Raw genomic sequence first — 17,116 nt, 5'->3', positions numbered from 1 at the left:
ACTATTACATTTGTATGTTTCAACATGATGTAAACATCTACAATGTGTGGCACGGTGGCGCAGTGGTTAGCATTGCTGCCTCACAGCAACAGGGACCCGGGTTCAATTCTGACCTCGCGTGCGTGTCTGTGTGGAGTTTGCACGTTTTCCCTGTGCCTGCATGGGTTTCCGCTGGGTGCTCCAGTTTCCTTCCACCGTCCAAAGACATGCTGGTTAGGTAGATTGGCTACAGTTAAATTAGTGTGCACGCATGCGTGCTGTGATGGACTGGCGTCCTGTCCTGGGTGTACCCCGCCTAGCACCCATTGCCTGTTGGGATAGGCTCCGACTCCCTGCGACTCTGAATTGGATAAAGTGAGTGAGTAAACACCTACTAAACCAGTTAGCCAAGCCTTTTCCTTTTGCAATACCATGTTATATTGATCACTGTGTAACCAATCTTTGTTTGAATAGTTTCTTCTCTTTTTCTCCAGTGTAAATATCGTGGGCACCCTAGACGGTCGGTTATTGCACTCTCTTGACCTACCTAGAGTGGCTTTGCTGGCATTTTCTCCTCAAAGCCACATCTTGGCGACATGGCAACCTTATATGAGTGAGTAATTCGATTTACAGTAAGTCTGTGTTTGGTACTTTGTTGTAATTACACCAACTAGCTTTCGCGTGACTGCCTGAAGGGAGGTGGGGTGGGTTGGCATTTATCTTTTGGTTCAGGGAAAGTGTCAAAGCAGCAGTTTTTATTTTATTTCGATGCTGTCTTCCTTCATCAGAATGGTAGAATGTGACTGCCCCATGAGGTGAATGCCTGTTGGGGAGGAACTGCTGCCACCAAGTGAGAACAGGCAGCCAGAGAACAAGCACCCTTGGCCACGGTTATCCAAACTTTTTGTTGTCATTGGCCACAAGTGCAAACCATGGAGGCTTGAGAACCATATATAAAGTTTAAACCCATGTTCCAGTTAAAGTGCGCATGTCTCAAGTTGGTAGGAGTTCAGACTTAAGATTTATCCAGCAATGAGGCAACAGTGTTTAAAACAGCCCAGTCCAGCCATCAAAGCCCACAAAGCACAGAACAGGATTAGGCTCAGCTATGGTGATGCCTGCAATTGAAAAATCTGCCAGCACTCCCTCTCAAAGTTCACAAATGATTATAATGGCCAGTTGAGTAAGGTACTGTGGAGTATATGCTAGCTGAGGAACTATACTCAACCACAAGGAATCAGTTCCTTGAAGAGAGAGAGATCATTAGCAAGAAAATGTGTCTAAAGTAGCTGTTTTGGCTTTTCATAACATGAAGTATGAAAACATCACACCTGAATCAACATGTAACAAATATTTTTAAGTGCAAACCTTAAAAATTAATCAGTGATATTTTCGAAGTCTTGTCAAAATGAAATGTATATGGCAAAGTGGCAGCTTGTTTATTGCATGTACAGTACAGACTCTATCTGATTGTGAAAGCCTGTGTCCCTGAGCATTTCCAAGGTCATTTAATAGCAAAACAAACATTTATTGTAATTATTCACTTTGGAGCTGGTAAAGCTTACAGCTTTGATGTTTTATGCAAGTAGCAATGTTTGCAGCAAGGTGATTATTTCTTGTTATTTTAGATCTACTTTGTAGCCTGGTTGATTGTAGATTGTGCAATTTTATTCCTGTTATTTATTGCTTGTAGCTTTTGATAGAAATGTGATGAAAATGTAAATGGCATTAGGGCGCCCCTAAATCATTAATTATTCTTGAATGTGGAGATGGTTGCGTAGTGGTAATGTTACTGAACTAGTAATCCAGAACCCAGGCTAATGCCCTGGGGACAAGGGTTCACATTCCCTCATGGCAGCTGGTGAAATTTAATTTCAATTAGTAAATTGGGATATAAAGCTAGTCTCTGTAATGATGACCGTATCATCGATTGTTGTAAAAACCCATCAGATTTACTAACGTCCTTTAGGGAAGGAAATCTGCCATCCTTACCTGGTCTGGCCTGCATGTGATTCCAGACCCACAGCAATGTTGGTGACCCTGACCTGGCCTCTGAAATGGCTTAGCAAGCCACTCAGTTCAAGGACATTTAGGAATGATCAACAAATGCTGGCCTTGCCAATTCTGAGTCGGATAGTGGAGGCGATAACCTGGAATAAGTTAAAAATTGAGGGGAGTGGGAAATGGGGAAGCATAGATTGCACATTCTTTCTGGGTAGATGAACTTTGGAGGAATGACATGGCATTTCTTGACATCAAGGCCACGTTTGACCGAGTGTGGCATCGAGCCTTAGCAAAACTGGAGTCAATGAGAATCGGGGGGGGAAACTCTTTGCTGGTTGGAGTCATACTTAGCACAAAGGAAGGTGCTTGTGGTTGTTTAAGGTCAATCATCGCAGCTCCAGGTTTCTCAAGGTACTATCCTGGGCCCAACCATCTTCAGCTGCTTCATCAATGACCTTCCTTCCATCGTAAGGTCAGAAGTGGGGATGTTCGCTGATAATTGCACAATGTTCGGCACCATTCGCAACTCCTCATACTGAAGCAGTCCATGTCTGTATGCAGAAAGACCTGGAAAACACTCAGGCTTGGGCTGATAAGTGGCAAGTAACATTCGTGTTACACAAGTGCCAGGCAATGACCATCTCCAACGAGAGAAGCCAATCATCCTCCCTTAACATTCAATGGCATTATCATCACTGAATTCCACCACTATCAACATCCTAGGGCTTACCATTGACCAGAAACTGAACTGGACCAGCCCTATAAATACCATAGCTATAAAAGCAGGTCAGAGGTTGGAAAGCTTGTGGCAAGTACCTCATCACCTGACTCCCCAAAGCCTGTCCACCATCTACAAGGCACAAGTCAGGGGTGTGATGGAATACTTCCCATTTGTCTGGATGAGTGCACCTCCACCAACGCTCAAGAAGCTTGACACCATCCAGGACAAAGCAGCCCACTTGATTGGCACCCCACGTTGGCATCACCTTCAACATCCACTCCCTCCACCAGCAACACACAGAGGCAGCAATGTGTACCATCCACAAAATTCTCATCAGGGCTCCTTCGACAGCACCTTCCAAACCCACGATCACTACCATCTAGAAGGATATGGGCAGTCGATAGATGGGAACACAGCCACCTGGAAGTTCCCCTCCAAGTCACTCACCATCCTGACTGGGAAATATATCGCCGTTTCTTCAGTGTTGCCGGGTCAAAATCCTGGAACTTCCTCCCTAACAGCACTGTGGGTGTACCTATACCACATGGACTGCAGCGATTCAAGAAGGCAGCTCACCACCACTTTCTTAAGGGCAATTAGGGATGGGCAATAAAAATGCTGGCCTGACCAGTGAGGCCTACAGTCCCGTGAAAGGATTAAAAAAATCTCCCAAGCCTCTCTTGCCATATTGCATCCATTTGAACATGAAAAGACCCTAACAGCATCATGTACAGACAAAGAATATTAAAATATGATTTCCCACAAAAGGCTATTTGTACACAATTAATTAATTTGAGTGCCAGAATTTTAATCTGCAGTCCTGTTCCACTATCCTGCATAATTCTTTGGCCTAATGTAATTTCCATGTGTTTGCTGAATGTCTTTTCTGAATCTCCTTTCTCCCGCTTATCGCTATTTCTCATACCCCAATTCTGCTGCTATTATACCCTCACACTAGCCTGTTTCATTAAGCCTTTGCTCCTGATGAGTTGTTACAGAATGCTGTTAATGGAAGGCCTAAGGCAAGCTCTCTGGTGCTATGAAATTAGCCTTGCTTGTCTGGTCCAGCCTTCCACTTTCTGTAAACTTGGGGTCATCCAAAACTTTGCTGCCTGTGTCCTTACTCATGCCTACATTGGCTCCTGGTCAGACAATATTTCAATTATAAAATTCTCATACTTGTTTTCCAATCGCGCCTTGGCCTCGCCACTCCCTATTATTGTAAGCTCTCCAGCCCCATTACCCTCTGAGATATCTGTGCTCCCCTAACTCTGGCCTCTTGAACATCCCCGATTTTAATTGCTCTACCATTGGTGGCCATACCTTCAGCTGCCTGGGCTCTATGCTCTGAAATTCCCTCCCTAAACCTCTCTGCCTCTCTTTCCTCCTTTAAGATGCTCCTTAGACACCCCGCCCTCTTGACGAAGCTTTTGATCATCTGCTATAGCATTCCCTTACATGGCTTGGTGTCAGATTCTGTTTGATAATATCCTATGAAGCGTCTTGGGACATTTTACCATATTAAAGGTGCTATATAAATACAGGCTGTTGTGTGCAAGTATAATCATGGCAGGTAATTATTACTGATGCACCAGGTATAATCATGAATAATTTACTCTATTGCTCTGCCCAAGTTGGGCCTGCATTTGGCCTCATTACTGGCGTGAGGACCATCCACAGATGGGGTCAGTGCTTCTTAAAAAGTGAACATTGACTGGTACACAAACAGATTTATCCATCTCCGGTTTTGCTCTTACCCCTGTGCTTTTACCAGGAATCCTCAGTATAAAGGTTGAGGGATTTAAATTTTAGTCAGCCTATTGAAAGTCTAATGACTTAGCATTTGAGAACCCCACCTGTTCTTTAAGATGTGCTGTGAAACCATATTGATTCTCCAAACTTCTATAATTAATTCAATAATTTTTGTAAAACAGTGGAAATCTGCAGAGAACTTGGTGATATTGAGTACCATCTGAAGGCCAATTCTCCTGTGACTAATTTTCTCATCAGTAACATTTGAGTTTTATTCCCTTTTTCTCCTCATTATATCAATGCAAGTGGCTACTATACTGGCCTTGCAATTAAACTGAAAACAAGCATTTTATTCATCCATTCATGTGAAGTATATTGTGGCAGGCCATTCATGGGTTGATCAAAGTAGTGCTGGTGACTATTTCCATTACGCTAAACTGAAACCCTGAAAATGCCTTTTCCTTTTCTTGAGATAGAAAAATAAGACCATAAGATCGTAAGACATAGGAGCAGAAATTAGGCCATTCAGCCCATCGAGTCTGCTCTGCCATTCAGTCGTGGCTGAAAAGTTTCTCAACCCCATTCTCCCGCCTTCTGGATGAAAGGCCAAGAGCTCTATGTGTATGACATAACCATAGTTGTAAAGAGGCCCATTTATCTTATTTCACTTATTTATGTATGTATTAAATTTTAAGAACAGTGAAAAGCTATTTGGACCCAAATAAACCTGGAAGTGGGGAAGGGTGTTGACACCACCATCTTCCCATATATCCCCATTCTTTCTGTCTCGTGAACTACATCCAATTTACTGCTAGTAGTGGTAGACTCATCATTGTTCGAGTATGTCCAATCTGTAAGTGATTTCAAGGGTTGCACTTTTTATAGCTAAACCTCTGCTAAGAAAGTTGATTCTAGTGGAGGAAGGGTGTATTCTCCTGCTCCCCATTTTCTCAGCTGCTTTCACATGATCCTCGGAGTGAGGAGGTTCTGAGATGTCTGGATAGCTTAACAGCTGCAGTGGATGACTGGTATAGGTACAGGATGTTTCTCTGCTTTCGCCCTTTGCTGCAGTCCGCCGAGGGTTGCTAATCATGGCCTGTGCCATGAAATCACTATGGGCCAAGGCAAGGAGGAAGGCCCCAAGAACTACCTCGGTGAGTATGGGGATTGAACGTGTGGTGTTGGCATTTTTCAGCACCACATTCTTAGCCAAGTCCCGTGGAACATTGTCCATTTGAGAACTGAGAAAACAATACCTGGTGGGGAAGATGCTTTTCAACCATTTGGACAGTGTCCAGTCCATCAACATCGATTTTTGCAGGAGTTTTCCCTGATGCTTGTGGAGCTGGCTTCAGGAAGGATACTAGCATTTGTTCAAGGCCCTCCCATTGAATCTGGAGGATGCAGCAGAGGCATTTTGCTGATGGAATTTCTCTAGGGCTCTTATGTGCCACTGATATGCCAGGTCTCTCTGCTGTGTAGGAGTGTGCTGACGCCAGCTCCTCTGTACACTAGGTCTTTTGTTGACTTGCGGAGGTCTTTGTTGTCAAACACTGCTATAATTTGTAGAAGGCTGAGCTGGCGCAGTTGATCTGGTGTTGGATCTCCTCGTCAATGGTGGCCTTTTGAGAGAGACGGTTGTCAAGGTATGGGAAGTGCTCAACGTATTCCGGAAAACACAGAGAAAAAGCTTCAAGGACACTCCAACTCTTTGAAGCGTAGCAGCATTGACATTAATGACTGGGAGGAGATTGCTACCAATCACTCAAAATAGTAACAACTTGCCCATCAAATTGTATCACGCTTTGAGTTACAACGTCTTAATGTTGAAGCAGAGCAGCAGCAGCGAAGGAAATAAAAATAAATGAAGCAAGTCCTGCATTCCAGATCCCACCATCTTGTCTCATGTGCTCCAAGTTCTATGGTTCGAGAATTGGCCTGTTCATTCACTTGAAGACTCATGGCAGAAACTCACAACCCTGATTAGACATCATCCTCGAATCAAGGGACAGCCAACAATGACGTTGACTTGGCCAGCTGAGCTAACTAGCCTCCAAATTTATTAGACTGATACCAGAGATGAGGGAGTTCAGTTATTTGCAGGGACTGGAGATGGTTCTCCTCAGAGAAGAGGAGGTATGGGGAGATTAGATAAAGCTGTTCGAAACCATGAAGGGTTTCGATACAGTAAGTAAGGAGAAACTTTTCCAGTGGCAAAAAGTAACCAGAGGAGACAGATTTAACGTGTTTGGCAAGAGAACCAGAGGTGAGATGATGATTTTTTCTTTACACAGTGACTTACAATGACCTAGAATGCAGTTCCTGAAAAGGTGAGGCCGGGGGGGCGGCGAGCAAGAAATGGTGGAGAGTTATATTTGATCGTAACTTTACAAAGGGATTTGGATAAATACTTGAAGAGGAGTAAATCTGCAGGGATATGGGGAAAGAACAGGGGAGTGGGCTTAATTGGATAGCTTTTACAAGAGCTAGCAACCTCCTGTGTTGTAGCATTCTATGATTCTAATAGACGTAGAAAATAGGAGCAAGAATTGGTCATCCAGGCCTTTGAGCCTGCTCCGCCATTCAGTATGATCATGGCTGATCCTCTATCTCAACGCCATACTCCCGCTCTCCCCCCATACCCATTGCTGCCTTTAGAGTCTAAAAATCTATTTCCCTTCTTCAATATATTCAGTGATTTGGCCTCCACAGCCTTCTGTGGCAGAAACTTCCATAGGTTCACCACCCTCTGAGTGAAGAAGTTTCTCCCATCTCAGTCCTAAATGGCCTACCCCGTATCCTGAGACTGTGACTCTTTGTTTTAGACCAACCAACCCCCCCCCCCCCCCCCCCCCCCCCCCCCCCCGCCCAGCCACAGCCAGAGGAAACATTGTCCCTGCATCCTGTCTGTCAAGCCCTGTCAGAATTTTATACATTTCAATGAGATCCCCTCTCATTCTTCTAAACTCCAGTGAATACAGGCCTAGTTGTCCAATCTCTTCTCACATGACAATCCTGCTATCCCAGGAATCAGTCTCGTGAACCTTCGCTGCACTCCCTCTATGGTAAGTACATACTTTCTTAGATAGGGAGATCAAAACTGCACTCAATACTCCGGGTGTGGTCTCAGCAAGGCCCTGTACAGTTGCAGTAAGACGTCCTTGCTCCTGTACTCAAGTCCTCTCGCAATGAAGGTCAACATACCATTTGCCTTCTTAACTGCTTGCTGCACCTGCATGCTTGCTTTCAGTGATTGGTGTACAAGGACACCAGGTCCCTTTGTACATCAACATTTCCCAATATATCACCATTTAAATAATACTCTTGTCATTCTGTTTTTCCTACCAAAGTGGATAACTTCACACTTAACCACGTTATACTGCATCTGCCATATATTTGGCCACTCACTCAACTTGTCTAAATTACCTGGGAGCCTCTTAACATCCTCTTTGCTACTCGTATTCTCACCAAGTTTCATGGCGTCAGCAAACTTGGAAACATTACAATGAAAGCAAAATACAGTGGATGCTAGAAATCTGAAACAAAAACAGAAAATGCTGGAAAAACTCAGCAGGCCTGACAGCATCTGTGGCGAGAGAAGCAGAGTTGACGTTTTGAGCCCATATGACCCTTCTTCAGAGCTACAGATAAGTAGAAATATCCACTATTTTTATTTTTATTTTCATTCATTTATTCATTGTTTTATCCCCCTGTTTTATCCCCCCCATCTTATCCCATTTTCTATCCCTTTTTTCCCTCCCACCACTGCCATCTCCCCCCACTCCACTCCCACAAGGGCCATCTGTTGCTTGTTCATGTTGCTCTTTTCAGAGTGTGCACCCTTGCTCTGCTATTATCACATTCTGCTTTCTTATCTTTGCCACTATCAGCACCTTTTTTAGCCCTTACCACTACCATTAACACTCCATTTGTCCTTTTGTTCATGGCATTTTTGTCAATCTCTCTTTTGCCCCCACCTATCGCTGGCCTTTTATCCAGCTTCACCTGCTCCACCCCCTTTAACAGTATAAATTTCATCACATTTCTACCTCTCTGTAGCTCTGATGAGGGGTCATACGGACTCGAAACAACAACTCTGTTTCTCTCCACAGATGCTGTCAGACCTGAGTTTTTCCAGCATTTTCTGTTTTTGTTTGAAAACATTACATTTGGTTTCCTCATCCAAATCATTGATATATATTGTGAATAGCTGGGGCCCAAGCACTGATCCCTGCAGTGCCCCACGAGTCACTGCCTGCCACTCCAAAAAATAGGCCCATTTATTCCTGCTGTTTCCTGTCTACTAACCAATTCAGAATCCATACCAATATATTACCCCCAATCTCATGTGCTTTAATTTTGCACACTAACTTCTTTTATGTGGGACTTAATGAAAAGCTTTCTGAAAATCCAAATGCACTACATCCACAGGTTCTCCCTTATCTATTCTGCTAGTTACATCCTCAGAGAAACTTCAGTAGGTTTATCAAACATGATTTCCCTATCATAAACCCATGTTGACTTTGTCTAGTCCCATTGATGTTTTCTAAGTGTGCTGTTATCATATCCTTTATAATAGACTCTAGCATTTTCACTACTACTGATGTTAGTCTAACCTGTCTGTGATTCGCTGTTTTCTCCCTCCCTCCTTTTTTAAATAGTAGGGTTACATTTGCCACCCTCCAATCTGCTGGGACTGTTCCAGACTAAGTGAATTAGGAAGTAACAGGCAGGTGACACCAAACCTGGGGCAACGGGTAAGGCCATTTACTTTCTGGAGTCCCTGGGAAATAAAGAATTAAAGGAGGAGTTGCATAGATAAATAATGAGGTGGTAGTTTTCTATTGGTAAATTGCTGCTGTGTGACCATTTTAATCTTGCTGATAAACAGCGTGAAAAATAGCTAAACCATTAAGAAAATATTTTCCCCATTAGTGCAAAGATTTAAACGGATTTTGTGAAGATTTCTTAAGCGCAGAGCTTTGATTGAAACCGTGGGAATCCCACTTCAGTCATTTAAAACTCCATGACTGCAGATTTCCACCAATTTGTACTCATGTTTGGTTGTATTGTATTTCAAGTGTAGACAGGGTAAATAAATAACACCATAAGACATGAGAGCAGAAATTAGGCCATTCAGCCCATCGAGTCTGCTCCGCCATTCAATCATGGCTCATAAGTTTCTCAACCCCATTCTCCCACCTTCTCCCCATAACCTTTGATCCCTTTACCAATCAAGAACCTATCTATCTCGGTCTTAAATACTCTCAATGACCTGGCCTCCACAGCCTTCTGTGGCAATGAATTCCATAGATTCACCATTCTCTGGCTAAAGAAGTTTCTCCTCTTCTCTATTCTAAAAAGTCTTCCCTTTACTCTGAGGCTGTGCCCTCGGGTCCTAGTGTCTTCTACTAATGGAAACATCTTCCCCACGTCCACTCTATCCAGGGCTTTCAGTATTCTGTAAGTTTCAATCAGATGCCCCCTCATCCTTCTAAACTCCATCGAGTATAGACCCAGAGTCCTCAAACGTTCCTCCTTTGTTAAGCCTTTCATTCCTGGGATCGTTCTCATGAACCTCCTCTGGACCCTCTCCAGGGCCAGCACATCCTTCCTGAGATACGGGGCCCAAAATTGCTCACAATATTCTAAATGTGGTCTGACCAGAGCCTTATAAAGCCTCAGCAGCACATCCCTGCTTTTATATTCTAGTCCTCTCGAAATAAATGCCAACATTGCATTTGCCTTCCTAACTACCGACTCAACCTGCAAGTTAACCTTAAGAGAATCCTGGACTAGGACTCCCAAGTCCCTTTGCACTCCAGATTTCTGAATTCTCTCCCCATTTAGAAAATAGTCTATGCCTCTATTCTTCCTACCAAAGTGCATGACCTCACACTTACCCACGTTGTATTCCATCTGCCACTTCTTTCTTTAAAGTGTCATGATAGATTATTTATAGATTATTCCATTTATTCAGTGTTATTCTAAAAGGCTAAACAAAATCTGTGTATATGTATATTATTACTTGTTTAACAACTTAGTTCTTAAATATATTAACTTAATGTTTCTTTGTACAGTATTTTTTTGCCCCATCCTTAGGCAAAGTAGTAAATTTATCTCAAGGCACTTATAAGAATAAGTTATATTTTGGAGTGTAAGTATCACTCAGGAAAACAGTCAGTATGTTTTCCCAGCTATGCTGTTCCCCAGCAGCACAGTAAAATATCTACAATTTGCAAACAGTTCAATATTGGAATGTTTTCCAAGACTTTTACAACATAAGCATTGCTGTGTGTTTACTTGGGTCACATGATAGCTGTGCCAGCATTTTGTAAGAGAATATTCTACCTCAGCTCTGCAGAAGTGAAATTTAAAGCTTTTACGTTGCTATGAGATCTGTTATATAAGCTTTATGAATGTATAACTTGCTTCTTACTTTCTCAGTGGCAATAAAAGTGCAGTAAAGCTATACAAGGACAATACAAGAACTGGGAGATTATTCTGATCAGGTTAAACTATACAAGACAGAGTTCTTTTCTCTAGAAACAAGAAGGCTGAGGGGAGACCTAATTAAAATTTGATGAGATAATATGGAGAAGATGTTTTCGCTTTTGAGGGATACCAAAACTAGGGGGCCATAAGTATAAGATAGATAGTCACTAATAAACAGTACAAGCGAAACTACTTACCAAACAGTGGTAAGAATGCAGAACTCAACACTACAGGGAGTAGTTGAGTCAAATAGCACTGATGCATTTAAGGGACAGCTAGATAAACATATGGGAGAGGAAGGAATGGAAGAATCTGTTGAGAGGGCAAAATGAGCCAGTGTGGAGCACAAATGCTGGCATGGAGCAGTTGGGCCAAATGACCAATTTCTTCTCTCTAAACTCTATGTAATTCTTAAACCAAATCACTACAAATCACTATCGGCATACAACTTCTTACAGCTAAAGTATGTAAAAACACAAGAAGGTGTAATTTATAAATGTGCTTTTGCAGCTGTTTTTCATTGCAGTTACAATCAATTCAGACATCAGCGACTTTGTTTGTTTTCCTGACATGGCGTGTGTCAATTTGACTTTGCCATAAAAAGCTCAGGTCATCTCAGTTTACTAGCAATCGACGCATTGATCAAGAACTTCCTGCAGTGTTAAGTGAAGGGGAGTTCACAAGTATAAAAAATAACTTGTAAATTTCTGTTTGCATATAAACATGGTATGAATACAGCTTTCAAAGCACAGGGAGCGCCCAAGATCCACCCCCCCCCCCCCCTTTTCCATGACCAAGACCAGCTGAGTTGCACAGAGCAGGAAGATCCAAGCTTATTCTGTGTTTATAGAACACTTTAGTTGGCCTCAGTCAGCCTGTTTTAGGGAGGAAAAATTTGGCAGAGGTTCCTACCCTCTCTCATCACTATCTATGACACACTTCTGGAAGTGCATGAGTGCAAACATTGAGTAAGAACACTATCAGGCTCGGTCGTAATTTACAGTGTGCATTATGTTATCACAGCAGAAATTGTTTTCAATTTGCAAGATACTTAAATTATATCATGGGACTTTGAACTTGATTGCTTTCTTCAATTATGGTGTACAAATGAAAGATGGTTTATATAATCAAGAAAGGAGGTTATGTTGAATTTGTATAAGACACTTGCTTGGCCTCATTGGAGTATTGTGTCCAGTTCAGGGATGCACTTTAGGAAGGATGTGAAGGCATTGGTGAGACTGCAGAAAAAATTCACGAGCATGGTGAATGGGGAACTTCAGTCCTGAAGATAGATTGGAAAAGTTAGGACTGTTTCACTCATAGAAAAGAAGGCTGAGAAGGGATTTGTTGGAGGTTTTCAAAATCATGAGGGGCTTGGATGGAGTTGATAGGGAGAAACTGTTCCCATTCGTGAAAGAACGAGACAGCGCAAATTTAAAGTAATTGGCAAAAGAAGCAGGGTGATATAAGAAAAAGGCTTTTTCACGCAGCAAGTGGTTAAGGTCCGAAATGTACTGCCTGAGACTGTGGTGGAGGCAAATTCAATCAAACATTCGAAAGGAAATCAGACTGTTATCTGAAAAGGAAGAGTGTGCAGACTTACGGGGAGAAGGCGGGAGAATGGCACTAAGGGAATTGTTCATTCGGAGAGCCAATGTGGACATGATGGGCTGAATGGCCTTCTTCTGCACTAACAATTCTGTGATACTGTGATGTTCCTATATTCAGTCTTCCTACAAACACTCACTGCCAAGGCACGTACATGAATAATGGTCACAGCACCAGAGCTGCATCCAGGAAGGAATCAATATTTCCAAAATAGAATGGAAGGGTGGGAGGGGTAAAAATTGGCCAAAAAAAAAAATTGAAAGGGTGGCACTGCTTAAATTTTGACAACTTAAGTGAGTTGGTATCGGGAGAGAAATTGTGTACATGTGATAGAAATGTAGCTAACGGAAGCCATCAAAAATAACAATATGCCTTTGCACAGCAAGAAGTTTTAAAGTTCTAAAATGCTTTTCTTGTCGTTAGCAACCAAAAATAATCCACAAGGGGAACCAAACCTGCAGATTTGGGATCTTAAAACTGGAAAATGTCTCAAGTCATTCTTCCAAAAGAAAATGCAAGGCTGGTAAATATGAGAGATGTTATATAGTAATTTACAGTGTGCATGATATTATCACAGTAGAAACTGTTTTCAATGTGTTAGGTACTTAAATGGGATTTTGAACTTGATTGCTTCAATTATAGTGTACAAATGAAAGGTGGTTTATATCATCAAGACAGTAAGATATTCATTCGGCCTTAGCTGGAGTATTATGTCCAGTTCTGGGCACCGCACTTTAGGAAGGATGTGAAGGCTTTAGAGAGGGTGCAGAAAAGATTCACGAAAATGGTTCCAGGAATGAGGAACTTTAGTTCTGAAGATAGATTGGAGGTGTTAGGACTGTTTTACTTAGTGAAAAGGAGATTTGATAGAGGTATTCAAAATCTGGACAGAGTAGATAGGGAGAAACTGTTCCCACTCATGAAAGGATCGAGAGCGAGATTTAAAGTAATTGACAAAGAAAGCAAAAGCGATATGAGAAGAAACTTTTTCACGCAGTTAAGGCCTGGAATGCAATGCCTGAGAGTGTGGTGGAGACAGGTTCAATTGAGGCATTCAAAAGGACACAATACTGGTATCTGAAAAGGAAGAATGTGCAGGGTTACAGGGAAAAGGCGGGAGAATGGAACGAAGGGAATTATTCATTTGGAGAGTCAGTGCAAACACGATCGGCTGAATGGCCTTTACTGCACTGTAGCGATTCTGTGATTCCTTATATCAGATTTGCCTCCTAATGACAGCTGAACTGTTTGGGTCAAGAGTTCCAGTAAAGACGGCTATGTGTTCAGGAGCAGTCATATTCAGCTGAGATGCTTTAAAGAGCTGCATGCTGAGGAATTAAGTAGCTACTAGATGAAAAAAAGACCAAGGTCCCTTTAGTTTGTCTTCTACCAGCCTGGTAGTTACATGATTCAATGATAATGGAGTTGTTGACTAATGAAAAGCAGTCAGTTTCAATCACATTACTTGACAACAGACCCAGAAATGCCATTAGAGAAACCTCTAATTGTGTAGAGCTTTGGGAACCATAGGTCCAAAATCTAAGTTCCTTCTAAGTTTGCTAGACTTACCATATGTCATGGCTCAAATTACTCATGCACTATGTTCCAAAATGTTTACATGTCTAGGTAATTTTATATTGGTGGGGTGCTGTGCATGAAACTTTCTAATATCAATTAAGCAAACTTAACACCCCTGGCAGAGGCTGAGGCCCAATTTTTGATAGTCCCCTTTCCCATGCCCACATAGAGCCCAGGACAAGTGCAGAAGAACATAACTTGCTGTTTGTGGGTCCTCGCTTACGCACTGGACTCTTGGAACATCAGTAACAACAGCTGTCCTCACACAAGCTGCAGTGGATTTAGCTGCTGAAGTGGGAACTTCAAAGTAGTGAAAACTGTCAAAATGTACATTCTGTGGACAGTGCATCAAAAGATTCAGTCGCTATCAATGAGAGGGCAATAAAATGTCATTAGCAAAATTCAAATGAAAAATACATAAGAGATTGCCAGTTAATATACTCTAAAGCAACTTAAGTACTTAAGCAACTTAATTGATGCCCATACCTGCGGAGACTAGCTCACCTTAGTAATGTTTTCAGTGCACATAATAGGATTCACTTCTCTGGGCCTAAAGAGTTGCCCCTGCTGACAAATTTGAGCATCCATTCTGCCTTGCTCTAAGATTGCTTGATTTTTTCCCATGTACTGCAATAGGAAGCAAATTAAAAAGGATTTTGAAGAAATGGTGATTAGATAGCAGACAGTAATTATAGAAAAGTGTAAAAAATTTTTAACGATTCTTAGTACACAGTACTAGCTGAGCAATTTTGAAAACAAAATCTCTGCTGTTTTAGTCATTTGTATTGTGGATGTTAATAACTTCCTTCTTTTCTGTGTTTAGGTGCCCTTGTTGGTCAGACGATGAAAGTATTTGCGCTCGAAATGTAAACAATGAAGTGCAGTTTTTTGAGGGCAATGAATTTGGTATGTGATCTCATCCAAATCACTAAGAAGCCAGTTAAAATGTGCAGAACATTAATCAGTGAATATTATTGGTACCTTGTAGAAGCTCCAGGTTCAAGTCCCCACCAGGACTTGTTGGCCACGGAAGGTGCATTCATGACACAGTCTAATCAGCGACCTTTCCACCACTTGCCCACTACTCCCAAAGGGGGAAAGTGTGTGCTTGAAGATGCACTAAAAAAATTGGTGCATTTTGAAGTTCTTTTTAGGACTGTTCGTTGTTGAAGATTCACTTTAAATAATTGTTGGCTTTTAGATTTATTAAGAAACACACAGAAAAATTACATAATGAGGTTGATAAGCAGACCAGGTGACTGCAGATCCCAAGAACGTTCCCAGGCTTTGAATATTCTGGTACTGCTCGGCTGTTGGAATTATTTGTACCTGAATTGTAAACTGTGAGGAGGGCAGCATAGATCTTCAAAGGACATAGACAAGTCGGTGGAGTGGACAGAGAGGTGGCAGATGAAATTCAATGCAGAGAAGTGTGAGGTGATGCATTTTGGTAGGAAGAACATGGAGAGACAATATAAAATAAGGGATACAATTCTTACGGGAGTGCAGGAACAGAGGGACCTGGGTGTATATGTGCATAGATCATTAAAGGTGGCAGGACAGGTGGAGAGAGCAGTTAATAAAGCATATAGTATCCTGGGCTTTATCAACAGTGGCATGGAGTACAAGCACAAGGAGGCCTCTGCTGAGCTTATATAAGCCACTAATTAGACCTCAGCTGGAGTATTGTGTACAGTTCTGGTCACCAAACTATAGGAAGGATGTGCACGCATTGGAGAGAGTGCAGAAGAGGTTTACAAGAATGGTTCCAGGGATGAGAAGCTTCCGTCATGAAGATAGATTGGAGAGGTTGGGACTGTTATCCTTGGAGAGGAGAATGTTAAGAGGAGATTTAATAGAGGTGTTCAAAATCATGAGAGGGCTGGATAGAGCAGATAGGGAGAAACTATTACTGCTCGTAAAAGGACAGAGATCAAGAGGGCACAGATTTAAAGTGATTTGCAAAAGAAGCAAATGCAATATGAGAAAACTTTTTCACACAGCGAGTGGTTCGAGTCTGGAATGCACTGCCTAGAAGTGTAGTGGAGGCAGGTTCAATCGAGGCATTCAAGAGGGCATTGGATGATTATTTGAATAGAAACAATGCAAGGGTACGGGGAAAAGGCAGGAGAATGGCACTAGGGTCATGATGCTCATTTGGAGAGCCAGTGTGGACATGGGCCAAATGGCCTCCTGCACCATAACAATTCTGTGATTTTGTGATGTTATTTTGAGTATATGGGAAAAGGGTTTGTCACTATTTTCAAAAAAGCCTTTCCCCAATGATTACATGGTTTCACCATAAAAACGCTGATCAATTTAGTAGCTCAATGGCCGCAACTCATTGTCTAAAATAAGGTTGTTTTCCAAAATATGCGTTTTAAATTTCACCACTTAGTTCTCCACAAAAATAGCCTGAATAGCTTAAAAAAAAAACTAAATGAGCATAGCTCCCTAGATGTAAAGAAATATATCATGTGGTATAAAGCATACATAGCGGAAGAATCTTAATTCAATCCACAATCTGCACCGGGTTGGTTGATCTCGTTGTTGGAAAATCCTCAGGATACCAGGGTTAGAAGGAGGAAAGCAAAACATTAGCCAGGATTCCCACTCCTGGTTGCTATCCTGTTAATATTCGCTATCAGACATTAAGAATGGCCATTTGGGAGAGGACCTGGAGGACTGAGTACCTCCTCAAGAACTGGCAAATTTTAAGGCGAGGCTGGGAGAAAATTAAGATTTTGTTTTTAAATGGTCACTCTGAAATAATCTTTTTAATTCTAAAATTAACATAAATTTGTCTAGATAATGCATTTAGTGGAATCTGATGAGATGCACATTAAATTAAACTTGTAAAAAAAGACCCGTTAATTCCCATTTGTATGAAGTAACCCATAACTCACTGATTCCCATCATCCACTCTGTTCCACTTGTTCTATTGTGGAAAACTCCCTGTAGGGAATTTGAAATAATATG

The 17,116-nt window shown here is 41.9% G+C and overlaps 1 protein-coding gene across 1 annotated transcript in view; it reads left to right on the top strand.

Annotated features, from left to right (window-relative positions):
• The window catches only part of eif2a (eukaryotic translation initiation factor 2A), a 44,978-nt gene that overhangs the window by 7,149 nt on the left and 20,713 nt on the right, over positions 1-17,116 (top strand). Inside the window, exons 4-6 of the mRNA XM_041179253.1 lie at positions 474-592; positions 12,983-13,082; positions 14,961-15,043. Of these exons, the coding sequence (XP_041035187.1) occupies positions 474-592; positions 12,983-13,082; positions 14,961-15,043 (302 nt within the window). The remainder of the gene's footprint in view (positions 1-473; positions 593-12,982; positions 13,083-14,960; positions 15,044-17,116) is intronic.

Source organism: Carcharodon carcharias, chromosome 2 (assembly GCF_017639515.1).
Source record: "Carcharodon carcharias isolate sCarCar2 chromosome 2, sCarCar2.pri, whole genome shotgun sequence".
NCBI lineage: Eukaryota > Metazoa > Chordata > Chondrichthyes > Lamniformes > Lamnidae > Carcharodon > Carcharodon carcharias.
This window is presented reverse-complemented; position numbering and strand designations above follow the sequence as displayed.